This window comes from Adelges cooleyi, unplaced genomic scaffold (genome assembly GCF_023614345.1).
Source record: "Adelges cooleyi isolate 19-005CV unplaced genomic scaffold, UGA_ACOO_1.1 ACOO_flye_CR_arks_rails_tigmint_CR_PRNA_21, whole genome shotgun sequence".
In the NCBI taxonomy this organism is placed as follows: Eukaryota; Metazoa; Arthropoda; class Insecta; order Hemiptera; family Adelgidae; genus Adelges; species Adelges cooleyi.
In genome coordinates, this window is record NW_026095871.1 from 2,752,104 (window position 1) to 2,764,251 (window position 12,148).

At 33.5% G+C, this 12,148-nt stretch overlaps 2 protein-coding genes across 2 annotated transcripts in view; one reads left to right on the top strand and one right to left on the bottom strand.

Annotated features, from left to right (window-relative positions):
- LOC126834387 (inositol-trisphosphate 3-kinase B-like) overlaps positions 1-12,148 on the top strand; it is a 152,212-nt gene that overhangs the window by 48,796 nt on the left and 91,268 nt on the right. The gene's annotated exons all lie outside the window — the stretch shown is intronic.
- LOC126834399 (uncharacterized) lies at positions 4,727-6,454 on the bottom strand. The gene is made up of 4 exons (XM_050566289.1): positions 6,264-6,454; positions 5,996-6,175; positions 5,288-5,380; positions 4,727-5,210 (listed from the first exon to the last, which is right to left on the bottom strand). Exons 1-4 carry the CDS (start codon positions 6,329-6,331, stop codon positions 4,880-4,882), a joined length of 672 nt encoding a protein of 223 aa, XP_050422246.1. The 5' UTR covers positions 6,332-6,454; the 3' UTR covers positions 4,727-4,879.

Sequence of the window (12,148 nt, forward strand, 5' to 3'; positions counted from 1 at the left end):
AGTGTAAAAATAATGATGTTTTACAAGTAAACTTGGTCATGATTTCCATATTTTTGTATTAAAGAACACCATGATTCGATCTAGACTATACCGAATATGATATACTATAGACCAACACCCGATCCGTCTTAGTTATATGGTACAAAAATGTTCTTTTTATTACACTTCCACGTCTATAGTATTTATAATTATGTGATAAATCTTTAGAATTTGTTTAATATAACATTAGGTATGTATACATAGTTATTTACAGTGTATGTAGCTGCTGTTTCGGATGCCGGATTGCACAATTCGTCTGCAGAGTTATATTGTAGCTCTGCAGACGGGCTGTGCAAACAATCTGAAACTGTAGCTGTTATAATAGTTACGCCTAAACACGTGTAAGTAACAAAATATAGGACATCTATGATGCATGCATTTAAAAAAAAAATCCTGGCCCAATATTATCACTATAGTAAAAATGTAATTAAATAATTTTTAAACGGGTTTTGACCAAAAAAGTAGTTTTAAACATTTTACGATGGTTTTTAACATGTATTAGTAGTTTGAGTAATCTAATTTATTTACTGTGTTTGTAGATCATCCACGTGTTCAGTTAGTAGATGCCGTTTCGGCTTCTTTGCCCGACCCATCTTCAGAACGATTATATTATCATTGTCAATTAATTTTAATACAAATTTAAAACGAAAATACCCGAAAAACCCGAGTAAAACTTGTGGATAATAAACGAGTAATAAAATATTTAAAAAAATACCCTGCATCATAACAAGCCAGAGATAAAAAAATGTCTAACCTTTAAAAAAATAAATTAGGGTCAAGTACAATAAGTGTAACCAAATAGAAAATACTATGTAAAAATGTGAGCATTTTAAATCAAATAAATAATAATAAAAACGATTTAGATAGTTGTCATTTTATGAGTATTAAACAATTAAATTAAAAAAATAGTAATTCCATAAAAACTTGTTATATTTTATTTATTTATGACTAATTCTCAACATACAATATAAATTGTTTTAAGCAATAGTTGTTTTTGGCTGGATAAATCAAAGTAGAGATACTTTTGCACTTAACTTTTACATTTAAGTGTAGTTAACAGCAAGTATAGCAATAGCAGCATGCACTATTATACAAATAAATTACATTGTTTCGTTTAGTTTAATTTTACTCAATTTTGAAGTTAACCTAACCTAATCTAATCTAATCTAGCCGAGTTTAACTAAAACATTCGTTCATAATTTTTTTTTTGTGTTATTCGTCCAAGACAAGTTTAGTTTAGATTCACTCTGTGTTACCTGTAAGAGCTTTTGTTTCTGCAATGTTGTCATGCTTTTCAAAAACCCTTTTGATGTATTGCCGCATCACATTATTGTCGGTGTAATAGAACTAGAAGTACCGTAAAGTATTTAATTGTCGCTAATGGTATTGCCTATATATCTAAGTCCGAACTACTCGTCTCGGTAAAAATATCAATAACGATAACGATTGATCCTAGCCGGCAATTTTTTTTTTTTTTAATGAACAATAAAACAAAAGAAAGTTGTTTTGTTTTCTCATTGCGCCGTTCCGAGAAAACTATTTTCCTCTATCATAGGTTAAAAAACCCTTAAGTCTATACTTGGGCATATATAGCATAGTAAAATAATTGCTACACGTCGCATTGAATTTATTGTTAATTTTTTAACATAATAGTCATTTAGTTAGTGGTCACAGCACCCGGCGGCAGAATCGTATAAAATATGTACCGACAAGACAAGTTAAAGATTAATTAGGTAAGTACACTCGCACAATTGAGTAAAGACAATATCCTAACCGAAGACTTGCATGGCCGAGTAAGTTAACGGTTGCGGCATTGAACTCATTACGGTAAAGTAAATGCTTTTCTAACAGAAAAGTGTACTATAGATTGTTAATAAACAAACTGAAAAAGTAAATCAAATCAATTAATATTTATAACAAAAAACCTGGTTAAAAAGTAATTTAACAAAATTATTTAAATACCGTATAGCGTTAAATTACCTAATTGCAATTGTAACTTAATTCGTGATAATTTAATATGCTCGATTTGCTGAAATTTTGTATTTTAGAATATTTTTGTTTTAAAATATTTTATTTTATATCTAACGGTTTGAAGATAATAATTATGTTTAGTCAAGTATACATAATTTTAGCCACCCCTAGAATGTATGTCTAGTTTCGCCTAAGCAACTAATAGTGGCTATACTTAACTACTTAACCGAATGCAGTTGTGGCTGTTAGCGTTCTTGGATACGCATATTGTGTACAATATAAAATAATATTCGTGTTGATAAACCGCTGGTAATTAGATTTGAGCCGTTCTGGCGGATTAATCGCATTGGTCTAACGCAAAAAAAAAATATATATAAAATATATTATATAAAAACCCGTTTGGACGGACCGACCATACGCGTACACGGTTGCAAAAAATATGATACATACACATTATTTTTAATGTTTATCGACTTGCGCGTTGGCAGCTGTTGTTTAATGCGCGAGACCGACTACCGCCGTTGAACGGGGCGAAAACGAATTTTGCCCAAAAACATATTCAAAACAATATTAATCTTAGGTGACGAGGTGGCTATAATATATTTTGGCCTCGGGTGAATCGTTCGTATCTATTACCAGTTATGGACAACAGCCATTAGAATATATTTTGTAAGTACGCAGAAGTTTCGGGTCACGTTCGATTAATAAACTCATAATATGCCATCGCGGTAATCACCCTGTTTAATGGTCCTAATTGAATGTAGACAATCCGGTTGACAAGAAGAGTTATTGCCGACATGCCGGCCGACGAATTTGATAATAAACCGTGAAGCCTAAATCTCGTTTGAACACCGTGCGTACCTAAGTTTTAGATCTAAGTACTAGTTTTTCGACGAGAAATTCTAAAAAATTAATGGCGTCAAATCGCAAGTCTTTGGCGCGCGCAGAGTATGTGTTTACATGGGAAATATCTACATTTGTTTCTGCAATTTATTTATAAAATGGGTCATCTGTTAGCAAGACATTACTTTTTTCTTGTATTTTTATTTGTGTTTGACGTTCAAAAAGGTAAATTTAAAGTATATATTATGTTTAAAGTCGGTAAAATTGGTTTTCAAAAATCTGACTTTGTATACTTAGGTAAATTATATGGTAAAATTATGGTTAATTTCGTGTAAATTTACCGTGCAATGTTTTCCAAATGACAAAGCTAATGTTTCACCGTTGCAGTAAATTTTAGTGATTAATCGTGGCAGCGCGCTGACCACAAAGTCGGGTCGTTAGACTTAGACATCACAATGTGGCCGATGCGTTTGCGTACTTACCGCTAATGATATTTCTAATAAAGCGCGAGATCTAATTATTATTAAACAATAACGACGATTGTGTGGTACACGATTACCTTACCTTTGTTTACATAAAAAAAAAAAATTCTTAAACGCTGCGAATAAATAAACTGAGTTGCCTTTTTTTTCTTCCTCGACAGCGCGCGCGCATGTCCTTAAAACTCTTTTAATATATTCAACGTGACCACTATAAAATATATTTATTATTATCATACCCGAGGCGATATGTGTGTGTATATATTTGATTTGTTATTATCTCTTAACACGTACCTGACTGAACTACCGGTGGATCGTTTGTATGGTTATTGGTAAGATCGATGGGTGTGTGGGTGTGCAGCAAAAAAATTCTACGGTCATTAACGGTCGTAAGTCACTCGGCAAAACGTTAACGGTCATTGCCGACACGGTCTTTATGATACTTTGTAAAGATTAAAGCTAAAAGGTAGTGGGCAAGTGAGTGGATGAAATATATACATATATAAAGACATTAAACGAAACGAAACAGCCTAGACGTTACCTTTTGTCGGAACGTATAAAAATCTAATCAACCACATGACGGCATATTTTAATGGGCTTTCATCTTTGCTAATATATTTATTTGTGTCAAGTTTGTAGTCATTACGTCATGAACACTTTTTTTTTAACAAAGTCGTATAATATAATAATATTATCGTTGTTGGAGGTGTAGGACGGACGTTATAGAAATCGAGTCTCAGACGTGTGTGGATAGAGTCAACTGAGAAACTATGACAGGTGCGAGGAAAGACGATTCGGGTTATGCGGAAAAAGGAAATGTCAAGATGTCAAAACGTCCCGGATTTGTTTATATTTACATTATATCGGGTGATTCAATTAACGCCCTACACTAGTTTACTCTTAAAATAATTACAATTTTGTAGTGTTTCTTTGGGAAAACATTTTAATTTATGTTATAGTACATTATTAGACAATAATTTAAATTTGAACCTTGTTTCAAAAGTTGATAAGCTCTGGAAAATACTAAAAAGGATACAAATTTGAATATTGTCTAAAATTGTAGTATAGCATAAACAAAAATGTTTGCAAAAAGAAAAACTAAAAAATATCAATTATTTTAAAAGAAAATTGGTGTAGCGCGTTAAAAAGGCCTTTACACTGATTATTTAACGTTATGCTATTTTTTATAAAGTATAAGAAAACGTAATACTAATATCACACTAAATAGATGTAGATTTTTTTTCAAAACAATTACTTTAAACGAATTATTAGTTTTATTTACATAATAATTGTTTTTTTTTTAATTTCTTCACCATAAATATAAACTTACTTGTTATTTTTACAAATTGTGTTTTCTTAACATTTTATTAGTGTGAAAAAAATTTAAAAAAATGTTTTATTAAAATAAACAGCCATTTATTATACAAATTCGTTAATATGATAGCAAATACAATAGAGCCGATTAAAAGAAAAATAATGCCGAAGTTTAAATTCGAACAAAATTATAGCACAATTAACAGTTTTTAGGAATACATTTTACATTATGTTTATTTTTGCTGCAAAGCCCTTACGGCGTTTTGGTACGCTCTGACTTTGTTTTCGAGTCGTCTTATTTTCCCTTTCATTTTCTTACACTGCGACTGTTTGGTTTTGTATTTCTGTTTTATCATCTTCACCAGTCTTTCTGCCCTCCCCGGCGAATCGAAATGTTCGGCTTTTAAATCGCCTATGTGGCACGGATTATAAATCCTTCGCCTTCCCGTCGGAGGGCCTGGACTCGGGCTCGTAGCAACTGTACTGAATTCTGGACTGGGTGTTGCTGGATCCCGCGTTTCCGGTTCTTTATTTTTTACAACCAACAACAATCCCACAGGAGTGCTAAAACCAGCGGTAAAGTAAGTAAGAAGCATAATAATATATGCATTGGATGGACTTTGGTTCATTTTATGTCATACCTAACTAAAGTGCCGCTTGGTTGTGTCTGGGTTTGCGACGGACCGGCAAGTTGTCGAATCCTAGCAGCATAAGACTGGCGCGGAAGGAGTTGGCTGAACAAAAGACATAACACTTTATGATAAACTGGTCATACAATACAATTAATCGACATGAACATGGCTGATAACTTAGGGTCTGTCAAAAATTTGAGTCACCCTACTCATTGTGTGGCGTTTTTGTAATACAAATGGGTAAGGAGAGGAAGATAATGGAAGGGAGAGAAAGGAATAGAGATGAATGCTGGGTAACTGATAAGAGGTCACTGATAAGGGAATCAATTGATAAGAAACAATAAATTAGATAATGTTATATGACATAATATTCATAGTGTCATAGTCTCATGTTTTTCCCACAAATAAAAAAATTATACTTTTTTTTTTGTAAGCGCTATTGTCACCGCTATTAGGTTACCGATAAAAGATTATTGATAATAAACATAAAAAGGTTGATTAGGTGATAAGGGAAAATTGATCAATTCTGCATAACTGATAAGAGATAAGAGAATAATCAAATCAACAGGTTAGATCTCAGATTAAGAAATGATTGATAAGAGACTGTGTAGGGTCATAAGCCATGTTTATGATTCAAATGTGCTTCCTTCGAGTGAAAGAAGGTGGGTTTGTTTTTTTTTTTTTTTAAATAATTTATATTAAAACGTTTCATAATACTTTACGGCGGACGACGAAGAAGGCAACGCCACGACGGGAACGGCGTCTTTCTTCAAGTATCCGCAGGGCAAGTACTGTTCGGGTAAGAAATGATTCGAGCACACCGCGTACGAAGCCAAGTGCAGATTGATCATACACGCTTTCATCCAGAGTTTTCTTCGCGCCGGGTCTTTGGGGAACCTGTGCCGAACCAACGATAATGGCGTTTATATAAAAAAAAATAGTAGGAAAACGTGCAGCGTTAAGGCGCACGAAAAACAACACTCACGAATGAAACGAAATTTCCTTGTTTCCCGTGTTCATCGGCAGTTTGCAAACGATGCATTTTCGGACCATATTTCTTATCGAAACAAACAAAAAAACGGTTATGAAAAGTGTGTTTTACTGGCGCGTTTGTGAACCAACAACGGAACGGCATACGCACACGTGGCACTGGACTGCCATGTACGTCAACGACCGCGTTTGATACCGACGAGAATGCGCATGAGCGGAGAGAGTAGTGCATACGTCGGCGGCGCCCTCTGAATCGATTGCTTTGTGAACGACAACAGCCAGCTGCTGCGGTTGCCGCTACCGTTGTTTAGTAGGTGTATTAAATATACCGGATGATCAATTTACAACGTAAGACACTAATAGTGTCGGACGGTTATCACTTTGTAATTTTTTTTTTTCCGAAAAAATGCTCGCATAATATTTTATTTTATGCTATTTTACAATATTATATTATACAACTATCAAATATTTACCTTTTTTTTTTTTTTATATGCTATTTTCCAGAGTGCGCTGTCGACTATTCAAACTCGGAAAGTGTATATTTAGTTAATTTTTTTTATTAATAATTTGTTAAAAATGTTTACTGGTCCGAAAACAGCTGTTTTGGATTTGTATTTTTAAAGTTGTTGAAATTTAAAATTAATGACGGGAAGTGACTGCGCGTATTACTCTACCACACTCCACCTCTGGTTCTAAATTTTAAACTTAAAAAATAATAACTCAAAAACGGCTATAGACCAGACACAACATTCAGAAGATTATTCATAATTCAAAAATTTAACTACCGTATAAGTTACCTAATCATTTAAGTTTAAAATTTTAATATAGCTCTGGAAAAAATGTAATGAATAAAAAATTGCAATACTCAAACGAATCTCCAACAGTTGTCATTTGTTTAATAAAGAAAATTAAGGCAAATGATAATAATAATTATTAATGTATAATTTCCTAAATTGTAATTTTCAATTTTCAATAAAATATCAATTTTTTGAATCGATTTCCTGCGTTTTCCTAAGGTTTACAAGTTTTTCATATCAATAAAAATTGGCACTTGGAAAATAACATAATTAATCATCACGGACTACGGGCTATACGGTTAGGGACCGCCCACTTGTATAATCAAGTTTTGGTTTATATCCTTAGGGTTATTTTCTTTGTCCATTTACCAGCCTACCTGCCCGCCTGAAACCTGCGTTTTTTTACTTGCTTATGAAAATACTATAAATAATTATATTCTTATAATATTTTAAGCATTCCCACACGAGGTGGATTTCGCATTGGGTTGACCCGCGCGGCCACAGTTTACTATTTTGCTTGAGAAAAATCCATAATATTATTAATCCCATGACTAAAAAAATATGCATGATTGCTAGATTATGACATTTCCCTAACTTTACTATGGAAATGGATTTGGAAATTGGCGTTTGATGCGGTTATAATATTGACATCAGTTGTCACACTATCATAATGAACCGCGCACGAGGTACGCATACATATTGTATAGACACATGCTTTTTTATTATTATTATTATTCATATTTTTTCCTATTCTATTATAATGGATAGTGTTAAATAACGGTTATCGGATTTGCTGCTGGCAGATTTGCATAAAATATTGCCAATACACTCTTCTTATACCCGACTATAGACCGCAAAATGAAGTTTATAGGTGGAATGGATTTTATTTTTTTTTGCCCTGAGCGTTTGTGAAGTTTTGCGGTTATTTATTAATTTTTTTTGAAAAACGCCCAAGAGAGGCCGCCGAAGAAGTAATCGATACACGATAGATAATTTTTTTTTTTAGTCCAGTTCCGCCTTCTTCTATGTAAGGGAAGATGTGGACGAACAACAACCGGACCACCCGAACACTTTCGTGTTACTTATATGAACTTATTTAAATACCTAATCCGTCTAGTTAATTAGACACACACTCGTTTGCTTCGGCGAGTGACGTATACTGTGTATTTCGTGTATGATAACCTTGCCGTTCGTGTCCAGTTATAATTATTATTTGCAAATTATCAGACTGATGTTGATCGATTTATAATATGTTTTGATTAACAGCTGTTTGGAAAACGCACGTTTTTTTTTACCGCACGAGGATTGGTCGAGCGATTTAAAGTATTACTCGGCAAATACGCCAACTACAACTGTTGTAATCCTTGTTTACATAATCGCAAACACAACAGTATTATATTATAATGATAATAGTATTGTGTATAAGTCCGGGTCGGCAGGTCTGTACATAACATATTATACGCAAACAACTCGAATGGGATAAGAAACAAACACGGCATTCCAACAGAATATCTGTTTAAAAAACATATTTTTATCATCGTTTGAAATTGGTCTCAAAAGTTTTTTTTTCGAACGTTTGGCTTGTTGTACTGATGGAATGGTAGTCGAGTGATCAAACACACAATTCAGTTGTTCGTAGTTTGTTCAATAGAGCATAATATTTATTAAGAGAAAATATTTAACTTTTTTTTTAGTTAACAGAAATAGCATCTTAATTATATATTTGACTGGCTTATTATGAACCGACATTTAATTTAATATAAGCGAAGTAAAATAAATCACTGAAAATCGCCAAGGACTAAAAAGTAAAAAATACGATTTGGAACTTAGTAACGGCTCGGATAAAGACTTTTTTTACTTATTGTGTCTGCTCCAAGATAACTCTGGTAAATCGGATCATGATAATTATACGATTGTTGAGAGTATATTTTGCTGGCCATAAATCAAACCATATACCAGGTGTACACTTTACCTATCCTAAACCACAACTGCCGCTGTCAATGCGTTCGTTCAGGCTGCTCAACAGTGATTATAGTTATTACTTATTACACAAAACAACCGTACATGTCTTTATGTCCAACTCGTTGACTCGTTCTGGAAGATTGTCATTTAATTTAATTATTTCCCAGAATGATGTCGATGCAAATTTCGCCTAAGTAGGTCTAGAAAGGTCTAGGACTAAATTATATTGCTATTTTCTGGTGTTTACATTCAATTTATCATCGCACGCCAAAAATACATACAACAGAGCGACCATTTTTTACAAATGTGCACGTTCATGTGTTTTTCAAAATATATTTTATATATGGCAAAATTAAGGAAGTCCAAGCACTATCTACCGTTTTATTGTATTTCCTGTAAGCGGTGTACAACAGCCAAACGTATATCATGCCATATTAATAGCATTATGAAATTTGTATTATCCGTCATCGGCTGTAACTGTCGGATCACGTAGAACTTATTTGTCTCGTTTGATACGATTTTCATCAGGACATGGTCGATAAACGAGTTTATATTGTCCTCCAATAAGGCTAATTTATAAGCGCCGCTGCGTATTTTGCATTATAAACGTTGTCCGTGATAGGTATTTTTTTTTTAAAGCCTATAATACGTTCATTTTTTATAATTGAACATTTATAGGCGTGTAAAGACATAAACGATTAGCGGTGAAAATCTCTTGATATTTGTATAGAACCATTAAAACATATATATTGCATTTATTAATCAGACTTTATGTAGAAATTGATAAATATCGTGGTGAACCGGACGGTAATAAACATTTGCCAAATAATACAAGAATATAACTGTAATACAAAAATATAACCATATTTCCTATAACTTTAAACAATTCTAGAAATGTATAAATTTTACACTTTAGATTGTGTAAAAAAAAAAGAAATATGGTATTTAAATAATAAATACAAAAAAAAAAGGAAACTATAAAGCTCATTTGCCAAAAGATGCAAAAAGTGAGTTTGGTTGGGCTTTACATTTTGTCATAATAACGTCTTGTGATGTATTTTGTCTCGGGTGAATGCATAACACATTTGTGTCGTCTGTTGGAAATGATAACGTATCGGTAATTGGAAACAATCGTAGGTACTTCAAGTATACATTGAAGTTAACCGGACAAACTGTATAAGTATACCGGGCATAATGCTACGGGTTTTCTCATGAATTATTTATTTATACCAACGGTTTACGCTGTATATGCAACGTGGTGTTCGGTGTCTCGGATAGAAAACAAAAAAATATTTAAAATTAAACGGAAATATAAATTAATAAAAGAAAGTATACGACGACTTGTAATTTAATTTAATTACCTGTGCGAGCAATATATATGTAAAAAAAAAAAAAAAACTAATGAAACTTCACTTATATTAGAGTCTAAGCCGGAAGGTATAATTGATAGAGGACGAGGGAGCAACCCCGTTATAGTGCCAGAACTTGGCTAATTGAAATAGTTGGACAAATCAAATTGAAAACTTGTATTATGATGTTTTTTAATGGGCTGTTGTGATAAGTGGAAGTATTTTTTTTTTTTTAATTTTCAATCAAACGAGTAATACAGTTCTGCTGTAAACCGTTTAATGTGAAATTAACAAGCTGTTATCGTATATTTTATAATATGTATATTCCGAGTGAACGGGTCGCAACTAAAGAATCATAAAATTATATTATAAACGTTAAGTCGTACCCGTAGGTATAGGCAGGTACGCGTGCACATAGCCGGCCGTAGTATCACTCAACGGCAGTGTAATTATTATCATTGCAACGTGGTTTTGACACTGATAATAATTATAAATTCCTCGGCAGCGGCAGAAGCTGTCAAGTGTGTTGTCTGCTGTCCGAGTTGAACTTTTTCACCAAAGGGGGTCTCGAGTTTTGACAGATGAAAACTACGGGCGTTTTCGTTGTAGGTATATACGAATTCTATTAAAATAATATACCTCATTATTATTATACAAAAATAAACGGTATGACGATGGAAACTTTCGTGTGAACTTCTGCAACGGCCAGAAGCAGTCGGTATAGGTACATCATACACACATAAGACGTCTCCAAAAAGGGAACGGGCACGGTGTATAAGTGTACGTCAAACCGGCGGTTTCACATGATATAATATCTAACCGGTCATCGATACACGGCAGTGTTGTTTTTAAAACGCTTTATTATATTTTATACCGTTTGGTGGACGCGCGTTGAATAACCAACAACCCGATGGGACGATCGGCCCATTGCGAACAGCTGTACAGAGATGAGTCGCATAAAATATTTTGTACGATTTGTTGGCCGGGAAAAAATGCCTAAAAACAAAAATCTCTCCTTAGTGGGAAAAACCTCGGTTTTGAACACCAGATCTGGTTTTATCTAATCTGTAGTGAGACCAACAATGTCATATGCCGTATGGAATAGAGTGTTTGAACAATGAGAATGTTGGATGAATGTGTTTAGTAATGGCGCCAATAGCAAGAAAATTAGAGCGAGAATTTGTTTGGGCATGTTGAAAGAAGAAACGAAAATTAAATAGTCATCCACTACACACACACCTCAATACTAGAGCGTGTCTGTCGATTCTATAAACTATAAGTTATAGTTAGCTAATTGTCGACGTTCCGTGAGACACCTGTAATCTGTACAGTAGTTATCAACTGAGTGTTGGCAGTTAAAAGTTAGAACTACCCGTTTATGCAAAGACTTAGATCACATTAAGAGCTTTAATTGGTGTTTGGCATTATTTTCATATTGTTCTAATAAATTACGTTTTGTTTTCTGTTTCAGGTTAGTAGGTTATTTCATTAGTAACCATTAGTCAAAAACTCTTCATCGCAAAAACACAAGCAACTTCGCGTTACAGTATCAACAGGTATTTTTCGAGCCTTATACAAATTATACTTCCATAGATTATTGACACAACTGGAATAGGGAGCTTACCCCGATCGAACATCACTGTGGAATAGGTTTGTATGTTGTGGATGGATTTTAGTTCAAATTAGCTATCGTCGAAAGATTGTGTCGAGTCTTGTACAAAACCAATCCGAGCTCTTGGTCCCAGCGATCCGGTGGGCAATAATAATTGTAA